Genomic DNA, 14,600 nt, shown 5'->3' on the forward strand with positions numbered 1-14,600 from the left:
ATTAGATAGTTATATGAGGATGGTTTTATATTTGGGTTTTCTGTTCTGTTCCACTGGTCTGTGTCCCTGCCCTTGTGCCAATACCAAGCAGTTTTAAGAACCACAGCTTTGTAGTATAGTTTGAAGTCTGGCAAATCAATACAAAGAGCTGGAGAAAGAAGAACAGACTGACCCCAAACCCAGCAGAAGGCGAGAAATTATTAAGATCAAATCAGAATTAAATGAAAAAGACAACAAAAATACTATAAGGGAAATTAATAAAACAAAAAGTTGGTTCTTTGAAAAGATAAATAAAATAGACACACCACTGGCTAGACTAACCAAGAGCAGAAAAGAAAAATCTTTAATAACTTCCATCAGGAACATGAAAGGAGAAATCACAACCGAAGCCACAGAGATACGTGACATTATCTATGAATATTACAAAAATCTTTATGCACACAAATTGGAGAATGAGGAGGAAATGGACAAATTTTTAGAATCACACAGCCTTCCCAAGCTCAATCAGGAAGAAATAGAATTCCTGAATAGACCAATATCAACAACTGAAATTGAAACAGCAATAAAAAACCTTCCCAAAAAGAAAAGCCCTGGTCCAGATGGGTTCACACCTGAATTTTACCATACATACAAAGATGAACTGGTGCCCATCCTACATAAACTATTCTTCAATATTGAGAAGGATGGAATTCTCCCCAACACATTCTACCAAGCCAATATAACATTAATACCAAAACCAGGAAAGGATGCAACAAAAAAAGAAAACTACAGACCAATTTCTCTCATGAACGTAGACGCAAAAATTCTCAATAAAATCCTAGCAAATCGTATCCAAGTGCTGATTAAAAAAATAATTCATCATGACCAAGTAGGCTTCATCCCAGAGATGCAGGGGTGGTTTAACATACGAAAATCTATAAATGTAATTAACCACGTAAATAGAAGCAAAAATAAAGACCATATGATCCTCTCAATAGATGCAGAAAAAGCATTTGACAAAATTCAACACCCTTTTATGATAAAAACACTTAACAACATAGGCATAAATGGGACCTACCTAAAAATAATACAAGCCATATATGACAAACCCACAGCCAACATCATACTGAATGGGGAAAAACTGAAAGCATTCCCACTCAGAACTGGAACCAGACAAGGCTGCCCACTATCCCCATTACTTTTCAACATAGTACTGGAAGTCCTTGCGAGAGCTATCAGACAAGAGAGCAGAATCAAAGGTGTCCAAATAGGGACAGAAGAGATCAAACTCTCACTCTTTGCTGATGACATGATGTTGTATCTGGAAAACCCCAAGGACTCAACCAAAAGACTCCTGGAATTAATTAACGAATTCAGTAATGTCTCAGGTTACAAAGTCAATACACACAAATCAGAGGCATTCATATATGCCAATACCATTCAATCGGAGAACCAAATTAAGGACTCAATACCTTTCAAAATAGCAACAAAGAAAATAAAATATCTAGGAATATATTTAACTAAAGAGGTAAAGGACCTCTATAAAGAGAACTATGAAACGCTAAGGAAGGAAATTGCAGAACACGTAAATAAGTGGAAATCCATACCATGCTCATGGATTGGAAGAATTAACATCGTTAAAATGTCTATACTACCCAAAGTAATCTATAGATTCAATGCAATTCCTATTAAAATACCAACATCATTTTTCACAGATTTAGAAAAAATAATTATACACTTTGTATGGAATCAGAGAAGACCCCGTATAGCAAAAGCAATCTTAAGCAATATTTTATTTTTTTGAGACAGAGTTTCACTCTGTTGCCTGGGCTAGAGTGCTGTGGCATCAATCTAGCTCACAGCAACCTCAAACTCCTAGGCTCAAGCCTGCCTCAGTCTCCTGAGTAGCTGAGACTACAGGCATGCATCACCATGCCCAGATAATTTTTCCTATTTTTAGTAGAGATGGGGGTCTTGCTCTTGCTCTTGCTCAGGCTGGCCTCAAACTCCTGACCTCAAGCGATCTTCCCACCTTGGCCTCCCAGAGTGCTAGGATTATAGGCGTGAGCCACTGTGCCTGGCTGAAAGATACATTTTAATGTCATGTTATTTATGGTCAAATGGTTGCAAAATATATTAATCACATTATGTATTTTTGCAATAAAATTTTCATGTTTGGAGGTAAAACCTGAATTTTTTTTTTAAAAAAAACATGCTAACACTATAAAAGTGCCTCTATATAATGTAATTTATTAAGCTTATCAATAGTAACTTTGCTATATCTTAGAATTATGTTTTAACATTTATTTTAATGTTAAATAATGTAAATGTGAACATAAATCTTATTTTTCAGGTAATTTCATTTAAGCCATACCAAAAATTGTCAAACATATCAAGAAGTTACTTTTGTTAAATTGCCTATTTTAAACCTAAGCTTTTTGTCAGGTATTATGATAATGTTTCACATATATTATTTCACTGAACTTTTACTTCAAAACCGTGAGATAGACATAATTATCTACATTTTATAAATGAGGAATATGAGCTACACAAGCAGCAAGACTGGATGAATCTTAGAAGGTTAAGATTAACATTTTAAAACAATAGTGTTAATAGGCCTATGCACGGTATGTGTGTGGGGAGTGACAACAAGAGCAAAAAAGTAAAACCAGAACATAAGCTTAAAAATATGGATGGAAGTTCTGACTCGGGGGGATGGGCGGGACATGGGCAATATATACAACCTGAACTTTTGTACCCCCATAATAAGCTGAAATAAAAAAAAATGGATAAATAAAATGTAATAAATAAAATTTATTTGAAGTGCATAACAATCTCCAATTGATTTCATCATCTTCTCATCACAAACTAAAAGATGAATTTCATGAAAAAAATTCTGAAAACTAAGACTCTAAGACTCACAACTGAATTAGAGCTAGAATGCCAGAATCTTTGAGGGATTTAAAAATTTTATAATAATTATAAGGTAGATTGTCATGGAAGAAAATTCTACTCAGTATTCATGGGTTGGGGGAGAGAAGAGAGGGATAGAGAGAGAGAAGAGAACAAGGAAATAAGTAAGAAGGAAGCAGAGGGAAGATGAGCGCACTGGAACAAATGGTGGAAGATATTTCATTTCAAATTGTGTCTCGTGGTTGTGAGGCAGAAATCAGCAGGCTGGATGAAAAAGACCCAATATTTCTATACCAACCTCACACAGTTAGATTAGATCTAGAACTAAGGTATCAAAGAACTCACACCAAGATTTTAGTTTGATGAAGCCATATTTCCTTTCAAATTATAAGACATATTAATATTCCCAAATAAAAGAAAGAGGAGGAAAATGGCAAAGTGATACCCAGTGTAATAAAAATTACTTTTTTTCTACAGAATATCCCCAACCATTTAGTCAACCATTACAGACTGGCCACATGTGTAGGTGTACAGAGATAAAAAAAAAAATGGAGCAACAAAACAAAACACACAAAACAAAACAATACATGTGGGAGGACAAAAAGTATAGCAAGTGTCCACACTACCTGCTTCCTCTCACAAGTCTCTACTAATAGTTACATTTTGTGTCTTACGGAAGTGCAAAATTAAGCCAAAAATATAACTGGAATCTTATCTCACTCTTTCCTTGAGTTCTCTTTCTTATTATAAATAAATGACAGTTCTACTTTGCCATGAAGTAAAAAGTACTATAGATATACCTTGTCTTTTAAAAAGACTTAAAGCTATTTTCAAAGCAGTTTTATAGAAAAGTTGAAAAATAAAGCAGATTGCACAACGATGGTTTGATTATTTTGTGGGCTAATTAGAGATTAGAAATTTTAACACTTCTATATTTGAGATAATGAGTTAAACACATTTATGTCAATAGATAAGAGGTTTGTTATTGGTCTGAGATTGTCCCCTGATTCGTTTGGAATAATTAATATTTATAGAAACTAGAGAATTGGGCATACCTATCTGTCTGTATGGTAATTTTATGTTAGATGGTCAAGGCACAGCTTTCTTTATCTAACCAATGCTATGTTCACACACCCAAACACATCCTAAACCCCTGGTAACCATAGCATACAAAGAGTTATAGGCAAATGTGCATGGAATTGGTGGTAAAAATGGTATTGGGGGTTCTGTGAAGGAGAAATTGTCCACGTGGAGTGGGATATTTTGCTAAATATAGCTCCCAACGTAAAGTACTGCATTCTGGAGTAGTGATAAGAACTCTCTAGTTGCAGTTCAAGCTGTGAGTTTTAAGGTAATAAAAGAGAGAATTTAGGAAAGAATAAGTAGAGGAGAAAAAGGGGTAGGAGGAGAAGGAAAAGAAAGAAAAGGAAAAAGGAAAATTCAGGAGAGGCTATCACAGCCTGAATATTGTACAAGAAGACACTGTGTGATGAGGAAAAGCAAACGACAATAAGTTTAAAGAAAGGAAGAAAAATTTGGATAGGGAATATAATTATTTCATATTTATTAATTTAAGTATAGGAACTTCATTTATACTAACATTCTTAATGTCTTGTCCTAACTCTTATTCCTCTGAACAGGAGAAGCATCAGCTATCAGTGAGTTCTGGGTGAGTTATATGTGGAGCTCTGACCCCTCATATCAGTCAATCTCCCTGTCTGGACAGACCATGTTTTCTGGTCTATCCACATTGACAAAGGCAGTGGCCAGCCTTTTCCACAGAGGCTTATATGTACCTATGCTAGAGACTGGATGAGCAAGCCAGTCAATCAGAGGCAAAGTATAAACAAGCCTTTTAGATGAAAATCTAGAGCCTTTTTCCCCCAAATGCATGTCATAAAACTGTTGACATTTTGTGTCAGCTTCATTGGCTCCTCTGTTTCTCAGTTAGCTCTGAACTGGGGAGGAAAGACAAGGTTGTTATGAATAGGTCCTTCAAAATCCCAAAAAAGTTTTAAGATGAACTTAAGGTAAAAAGATGAATAAATCAGATGAGAAAAAAGTCAGATCAGATAAAGCAAAAACAAAACTAAACGTGTTACAAGTACAATGAAGATGTAGTTTGGAACAAATTACAAATATCAAAAAGGCTTCCAGAAGAAATTAATGCTTAAGTTGATACTGAAAGATAAACTGGTGTTAATTATGTGGAAGGAAGATGGGAGATAAAAATTGTTTAAAGAAAAGGAAATGGCATGCATGAAGGATTTGAGGAAAGAAAGTGCCACACTCAAGGAACTGAAAAAAAGATTAAGCGGGCTCAAATCAGAGGCCAGTTCCTTCTGAGTTTATAGTGTATAATCTTTTTTCTCTAACTGACTATATTACCTTTTTCTTGTTTTATTATTGTATTGTTTTGTTTCATACAAAACTTAGAGGCATATGTCCATGATGTCAGATAACTTTATTTTTTATTTATTTATTTTTTTTGTGGAATCTTTTTTGTTTTTGTTTTTGGTTTTTTGGTTTTATTTATTTATTTATTTATTTATTTATGTATTTTTTATTTCAGCATATTATGGGGATACATAAGTTTAGGTTATGTATATTACCCTTGCCCCCCATCCCCCCTGAGTCAGAGCTTCAAGCATGTCCATCCCGCAGAAAGTGCACATCGCACTCATTATCTATGTATACACCCATCCCCTCCCCCACCCATCTGCCCAACACCTGAGTAATGTTATTCCTAAATGTGCTCTTAGGTAATAATCAGTGAAACCAATTTGATGGTGAGTACATGTGGTGCTTATTTTTCCATTCTTGGGATACTAGAATGGGTTCCAGCTCTCTCCAGGAAAACATAAGAGATGCTATATCCCCATTGTTTCTTATAGCTGAGTAATACTCCATGGTATACATATACCACATTTTAGAAAGTCATTTTTGGACCTATGGTAAGAATAAGAGAGACAATGGAACGTTTTAAGCAGATGAATGAAAGAAGCTTTCTGTGTGGGATAATAATTTTTTCTGTAATCCAGAAAGTTGAGAAATCATTTTTCAAAAAAAGCAGCAGTAAAAGTGGCTAAATATGTAGAATATATATTATAATATTTATAACATATATAATATATAAATATAATTTAAATTTTGGCTATCTATCTTATACTTATGATATATAAGATTAAGTACAAAAATGAAAGTCAAAAGTTGAGGGAGTTTATTACCACTGGATCTGCCTTATAAGAAATGCTAAAGGGAGGCCGGGCGCGGTGCCTTACTCCTGTAATCCTAACACTTGGGAGGCCGAGACGGGTGGATCGCTGGAGGTCAGGAGTTCGAGAAATGCTAAAGGGAATTCTTTAAGCTAAAAAAAGAAGGATGCTAATTACTAACATGAAAATAAATGAAAGCATAAAGCACACTGGCAAAAGTAAGTACATAATCAAATTCAGAATACTTTAATACTGTAATGGTGGTGTGTAAATCACTTATATCATTAATATGAATGTTAAAAGACAAAAATTAAAATAATAATAATAATAGCTACAATAATTTGTCAAGGGATACACAACATAAAATGATATAAATGTGACATCAAAAGCATAAAATGTGAGAATAGTGGAGTAAAAGTATAGAATTTTTTTGTGCACTTGAAGCTAATTTGTTATCACCTTAAAATAGCAATCCCACTACTAGGTATTTACTTAAAGGAAAAAACACATTTTATAAAAAAGACACTTGCACTTGAATATTTATAGCAGCACAATTGACAATCACAAAGATGGGGAAACAACCCAAGTCCCCATCAATTCATGAGTGAATTAATAAAATGTGGTATATGTATACCATGGAGTACTATTCAGCTATAAGAAACAATGGTGATATAGCAGCTCTTGTATTTTCCTTCATAGAGCTGAAACCCATTCTGCTAAGTGAAGTATCCCAAGAATGGAAAAATAAGCACCACATGTACTCACCATCAAATTGGTTTCACTGATCATCACCTAAGAGCACATTTAGGAATAACATTAATCGGGTTTTGAGCAGATGTGGGGGGGGAGGGGATGGGTGTATACATACATAATGAGTGCGATGTGCACTTTCTGGGGGATGGACATGCTTGAAGCTCTGACTCAGGGGTGTGTGGCGGGGGCAAGGGCAATATACATAACCTAAACTTATGTACCCCCATAATATGCTGAAATAATAATAAAAAAAAATTTTTTGAAAAAAAAAGTGCTTAAGAATAATAAATAAGCACTAACACCTCCATTGAAAATAGATAAGGAATTAGATGAATAATCAAGGTATGAGAAAAGCAATTGACCAAAAGCACATAAAAAATGTTCATAATTACTGCTAGTGAAGTTAATTTTAATTTGATTTATAACACCAATGAGACAGTATTCTCACTAGTGCAACTGGGGAAAGAGAGAATATAATCAGTCAGTACTCACAGGGGGATAGTCCACTCCCTTTGCATGGAAGCAAAAATCATCACAAATTTTACTGAGACAATTTTTTTCAACATTTATCAACATAATTAAAGTTGCCAATGCCTTTTAACAGCATAAACTTCAATACTATTTCTAGTTATATGTAGAGAGGAAAAATTAGTAATGTAAACAAAGTGGATTAGGATATTTGTAGAGGAATTATTTTTGAAAGACAAAAATAGAAACAAATATAAAAGAGTAATGAATGCATAATTGAATTTGGTACCACTATTGAATGGAAAAAAGCTACTGAAATTTTTATTTCAAAGCATCCATAATAGAATGATAAAATGTTCCCAAAATACTAGTTAAAGAAACATTGTATAAACTTCATATAATCTAAAATTTATTTTTTTTAAATCATATAAATACATAATAAATATAAAATGACTGAATGAAAAACAAAATCTTTTTAGACTGGTTATTTCTCTGTCTTAAGATTACAACTGATTTTCCAATTCATAATTATACTGTTCTACAGATTCCAGATTTTGTACATTAAAAATATATTTCTTTTGTCATAAGAGATAAAACATTTTTAAAAAATTATGTTCATCACCACCAGACTTGGTGGCCACATTTCCCATTTGGGAAAAGGCATTAAACTTTAATGTCTTTTTGTTTTTGTTTTTATTTTTATTTCTACTCAAAAGCTACTAAATATAGATCTATTACCACCAAGCGCTACATTCATTCTCTTTCAAACAGAATCCACCGAGACACCTAATTGTGAAGACTCAATCAGCCTGGGACATCATGCTAGAGATTCCCCAGGGAAACTAAAAATCCTATGTAAGAAGATGCCATCCTAGATTTCAAAAAATTCCTAAAGATTCTCATCCACGAATAGAGATTTGATTATGCCTATTACGGAGGTGAGTTCAGGTAATTTTCATAAATATCTATTTTGACAAAATGCAAAAACACTGTTGACTACAAATGCAACAACTTGGAATATAAGGACAGTTAACAAAGGGCTGCAGCAGCAAAAGGAAATGTGTTTTTCTTTCACTTTTTTAGTGGTAATAGCTCTTGTTCTTTCTGGGTGGCTTCCATTGGACTCTCATTTTCCTTTCATCCCATTCATTTCATTGTGGTGTAAACATAAAAGATGGTGGACACTGGAAATTTTAATCTTGAAGTTTCTCTTATCTAGGACTATGTATGAAATAATGGTTTCTCCATACAGTGGCATTTCTGGAGAGGTATTGTGAGAACTCCCATATAGGAAGGGCTCTTTTATATGAAATCCAGTCAGCTAGGAACTAGAGGTTCTGAATCTCTGAATTGTGCAGTCTTTTGTATTTCTTTCCCTTCTTGGGTACTCTAGGCAGTGGAGTTAGCAACAGCATGTTCTTTAGAATGTCTAGGTCACAGGAATATATGCCTTACAGCTTCATAGCCATGTAATTCATGCCATCACATTACAAGTATCTATTTTGCTCTGCTAGATGGTGAAGAATGTTTGGCATTGGCTTTGCTGCATGAGGTCTACTCCAGAAATTAAGAGACATTTTCTTTTTTCAAGTAAAAGAAATATTTTAATCATTAGGAAACTTCAACTTTCCTCAAAGACGCTTTCCTCAAAGGAAGCTATAAATTCCTTCAAATACCACTCAATTCTTTCTGCCGCCTCTATGATAAATAGAAATCCAAAGATGTGGTGCTATTTTCTGTACTGATTACCTGTCTAGTTATAACAAAGAAGATAGTATTTAAATTAAAGCAGTACACAGTTGCACTGTAATCCTAAGAACTCCAAGGACCTCCTGAGTATAAATTTAGTACTGAGAATGGATAGAGAATTAAAAAAAAAAAATGAAAAGGCAGAGAAGCTAAAAGGAAAGAATTTCTACCTAATTGAATTTAAATCTTTAGTAAAATCATTACTAAAATTACATAAAACTTGGTAATGATTTAGACATGTAAATATTTTTCTGTTTCCTGTCAAGAACTTCCTTTAAAATTCCATGGTATAAAAAAACATGAAATTGACATCAGAGTTTAAGTATCAGACAGAGCAAATCCTTATGAACTCAAACATTCATTTAGTCACATATATTTAATTGAGTATCTACACTTTATTACTTTGTGTAAGTTATATGGGCCATTACTGACAAATTTCACATAAAGAATATAAGTTTTTTTATAATCATCAAGACAGGACAAAAGCAATAACTTTGAGTAACTATTAAAACTGTAAAGTTAAATTGCAGAAAAGGACTGGTCAGATAGGGTGATGATCCTGTAAATATACCCATGTGATTTTAGTGACAAGATTCAGGTACAATTAGCAGGGGACAAATCTGAGAAGAGAATAGAAATAGTTTATACAAATAAAGAAGACAGCTGTTAGTCTAGCTGACAATTTGTTATTGAAATATGGTAGAATGTAAGAAGTGTGGTGGGGAGAGGCGTGGAAATAGAGGATAGTTACTCAGACAAAGTTTGTAGTGGGACATTGAGTAGTGTAAGACTGCACTGCTTAATGACTTCTAGAAACCATAGTTCAAAGTCTCTCTTGCTAGAGTTGGAAGAAAATTCCTGGTTATCAAAATAAGGTTCATAGCATTTGTGAATTATATCGTCCAAACCAGTCCCTCTTATATGGTCTCTACCTCTACCTCTCCCTTTCCCAGGAAGAAAGCAATTGCTGTTAAAGACTGCAAAATGCCCTCTTCCTGTCAGCCATTATGTCCAGGGCCAACAGCTCCAGCCTGAGCCCAGGATTCTTTATCTTGAATGGTGTTCCTGGACTGGAAGCCACACACATCTGGATCTCCCTGCCATTCTGCTTCATGTACATCGTTGCTGTCCTGGGAAACTGTGGGCTCATCTACCTCATCAGCCATGAGGAGTCCTTGCACCGGCCCATGTACTACTTCTTGGCCCTACTCTCCTTCACTGATGTCACCTTGTGCACCACCACTGTACCCAATATGCTGTGCATATTCTGGTTCAACCTCAAGGAGATTGACTTTAATGCCTGCCTGGCCCAGATGTTTTTTGTCCATATGTTGACTGGGATGGAGTCTGGGGTGCTCATGCTCATGGCCCTGGACCGCTATGTGGCCATCTGCTACCCCTTACGCTATGCCACCATCCTCACCAACCCTGTCATCACCAAGGCTGGTCTTGCCACCTTCTTGAGGAGTGTGATGCTCATCATCCCATTCACTTTCCTTACCAAGCGCCTGCCCTATTGCCGGGGAAACTTGATCTCCCACACCTACTGTGACCATATGTCTGTGGCCAAGGTATCCTGTGGCAATTCCAAAGTCAATGCTATTTATGGTCTGATGGTTGCTCTCCTGATTGGTGTGTTTGACATGTGTTGTATCTCTGTGTCTTACACTATGATCTTGCGGGCTGTTGTGAGCCTGTCATCAGCAGATGCTCGCTACAAAGCCTTTAGCACCTGTACATCACACATCTGTGCCATTGTGATAACCTATGTCCCTGCTTTTTTCACTTTTTTTACTCATCGTTTTGGAGGACACAATATCCCCCACCACGTACATATCATTGTGGCTAACCTTTATCTGTTACTGCCTCCTACCATGAACCCAATTGTTTATGGAGTCAAGACTAAGCAGATTCGGGAAAGCGTAATCAAATTTTTACTTGGAGACAAAGTTGGTTTTACCTAAGATAAATGAATAATAAAATCGATACATCATTTGGGCAGGGGAGAAAATAGTGGAGAAGAAATTCATAAAAGCTGTGAGAGAAATGGTATTACAAACTTGAGTCACTCTAATATATACATTTTCTGAAGTTTTTGCAAGTACATATTATGAAATATTTTTGTTGTGGGCAAAGATCTGCCGAAGTAGAGAAAGCAAAATAAAGAAGTGACATGCCCATGCCTTAAAAAGCTTATGTTTTCCATAGGGTTTATATATTCATATGTTTACTAAGAACAGTAAGGTAATTAAATGAGGACTGTAGGCCTGGTGACAATCTATGCACTGTGTGTAAGAAGAGGAGGCTATAGCAACATGGAACAAGCACATCCTCTCCATAAAGGAAGAATTGTACTCAGATCAAGCACATCATTGCCATGGGGTAACATGGCCCAGTGTTGTATAATAATATTTTCCAGTATTTTTAAGACAAACTAGATTTGGATGTTTTATGAAATCTCCAAATTTTAATTGTTCACTAAGTATCCTTTAAAATACCCTATAGTTTATGAATGTCTAAGAGTTCTGTTTTAACCATGTTATCATTTGGGGACCTTCATTTAAAATGGCTCTAAAAAATCTAATTTTCATGTTATCAACCAAGCAGGGAAAATATTGTTACTAATATATATTATAACTTATTGACTCATTCAGTCATTAATTTTTTGAGACATTAATTTAAGTAATACTGTTAGTCATACCTTATATTTAATGAGAAAAAGGCAGAGTTGAATACAATATACTTTCTGGCCTCAGGATACTCAGAATCTAGACTCTGGTCAGGGATTCAGGACAAGAAACACATACGAAAGAAAGAGGAGAGATAATAAAAAATGGATGCAGTGTGGAAGAAGCAAAAAATTAGTAGGAAAGAGTTGGGGGAAATATAATATGAGTTTTAGATTCATTTAGTCCCAAGATTTTAATCCTTTATCTTTTAATTTCTAGCCACTAGATCTAGACAGGCTACATAATCTCTCTAAATTTTTTCTTCCATATTTTTTTTCAAATGTGGAAAAGAAAACTTACAACAAAAATGTATCTTGTTGATAAAATGTAATGCTAAAAAGTCACGTAGCTTAATTTCTGATCCATGCTAACCATTTAATAAATTGTATGTGATCTTATTTTTATGGGCTATTAGTTTCAACTCTGATTCATTATAACCATTACAGTTTAATGAGAAATCTTTCCAATTATATAGGCAATAAAAAAATCAGTTTTGTATGCACAATCTTTCATTCACACATGTTGTCAATATTAGCGAACAAGTTTTTCTGGGTACCCTCTATGTTCCTGGCTCTCTGTTATGCACAGAGAAATATAAATGAATACAAAAACACTAGTGAATCCTAGCCTAGTAGAGGATATAAAATGCAATGAAATGATTAGTATAAAATGATAAGGAAATTGTACATCAGAGATTATTATAAAACAATGGTGATCTAGCACCTCTTATATTTTCCTGGATAGAGCTTGAGCCCATCCTCTGAAGTGAGGTATCACAAGAATGGAAGAATAAGCACCACACGTACTTGCCATCAAATTGGCACTAATGATCAACACTAAGGTACTCACATAGCAGTAATATTCTTTGGGGGTTGGGGTATTGGGGTGGGTAAACTCACAACTAATGGATGCGGTGAGTGTTGTAGGGGGGAAAGGGCATGCCTCCAATCATGGTTTGGGTGTGGCAAAGTCATAACATGTAACCAAAATGTTTATACCCCCATAATATCCTGAAATAAACAAAAAATTCATGAAAACTGACCAAATGATCATTGATACCTATTAGAGCTAGTAAGTAAAGACTTATAGGAAAAGTAGTATATATGAGGTGAATTTTGAATTATATGCATGAATATTATACAAGAAAGAGAAGATGGGAATTATCCAGGAAAAAATGAACAATATAAGCAAAATACTAAGTCTAAAAAAAGAATGGTAAGTTTGGGCCCACAAACATTTAGTATGTTTAAAGGTGAAAAAGAAAGGAGAAGAAACAAAAAATGTGACTAGAAAGGTAGACAAAGACTCACTTGTCTGTGAGTCTTGGCTGACCTGTGGCATGCCCTACATTGCACTTCACCTTTCGGAGATGTCAAGTACATTAGAATTACCCTTAACCCTTAAGCAGCTGCTGCCCCATTTGTCATTTTCCTGGATTGCTCAGATCTCTGCCATAACCTCTGTCTCTTAAGTCCTTTTTCATTCTCCTTGTTCCTTCTCCAACTTTCTTCTTTTCTTCCATAGAAACTCCATTTTCTCAGTTTTCACTCACTTCCTCAGTGCACTAACACAGATGCTCCTGAGAACCCAAGGCATTCCTGCGGAGATGTCTTATGTCTTCCTCTAGATAGAAATGATCATATCATTTTCCTTCATTTGTTGATATGATGTATCACATTTATTGATTTGTGTATGTTGAACCATCCTTGCATCTCTGGCATGAATTTCACTTGATCATGACAAATGATCTTTCCAATGTGTTGTAGAATTTGGTTTGCTAGTATTTTGCCGAGAATTTTTGTATCTATGTTTATCAAAGATATTGGCCTGCAGTGTTCTTTTTTGTTGAGACTAGAAAAATAATATTAAAAAAATCAATGAAACTGAGTTTTTTAAAGACAAAATCGACAAATCTTTAACTAGACTGAGAAAAATAAGAGAAGACTCAAATAAGTAAAATAATATATAAAGAGAAGACATTATTACTGATACCATAGAAATAGAAAGGATCATAAGAGACCACTATGGGTAGATATTTGTCAAAGAATACATATTTACAGTTAGATAGGAGAAATAAGTTCAAGAGCTGTATTGTACAGCATGGTAACTATAGTTAATGACAATATCGCCTATTCTTTAAAAATGCTGAACGAGTGGTATATGGGTTATACTGGCCTCATAGAATGAGTTTGTAAGTATTTTCTCCTCCTAGATTTTTTAGAATAGTTTGACTAGGATTAGTATTAGGTCTTTAAATAATTGGTAGAATTCACCAGTGAAGTCATCAGGCTCTGGGCTTTCCTTTGATGGGAAACTTCTTATTATTGCTTCTATCTCATTATTTGTTATTGGTCTATTCAAGTTTTGGATTTCTTCATGGTTCAATCTTGGTAGGCTGTATGTGTATAGGAATTTATTCATTTCTTTTAGGTTTTCCAATTTATTGGCATATAGTTGCTCACAGTGATCTCTCATGATTCTTTGAATTTCTAATCATATTTACAATAGCTATGAATAAAATAAAATACCTAGGAATAAACTTAACCAAAGAAGTGAAAGATCTCTACAATGGAAACAATAAAACATTGATGAAAGAAATTGAAGAGGACACACAAAAATGGAAAGATATGCCATGTTCATGGATGGAAAGAATCAATATTGTTAAAATGTCCATACTACCCAAGCAATCTACAGATTCAATGCAATCTGTATTAAAATATCAATGACATTTTTCACAGAAATAGGAAAAACAATTCTAAAATTTATATGGAACCACAGAAGAGCCAGAATAGCC

The 14,600-nt window shown here is 34.6% G+C and overlaps 1 protein-coding gene across 1 annotated transcript; it reads left to right on the forward strand.

Moving 5' to 3' along the window:
• Positions 1–10,084: 10,084 nt before the first annotated feature.
• On the forward strand, positions 10,085–11,041 carry LOC123641613 (olfactory receptor 52N2). Its single transcript, XM_045556495.1, has one exon. The coding sequence runs from the start codon at positions 10,085–10,087 to the stop codon at positions 11,039–11,041; it is 957 nt and encodes a 318-aa protein (XP_045412451.1).
• The last annotated feature ends 3,559 nt before the right edge of the window (positions 11,042–14,600 follow it).

This window comes from Lemur catta, chromosome 7 (assembly GCF_020740605.2).
Source record: "Lemur catta isolate mLemCat1 chromosome 7, mLemCat1.pri, whole genome shotgun sequence".
NCBI classification, from domain to species: Eukaryota; Metazoa; Chordata; class Mammalia; order Primates; family Lemuridae; genus Lemur; species Lemur catta.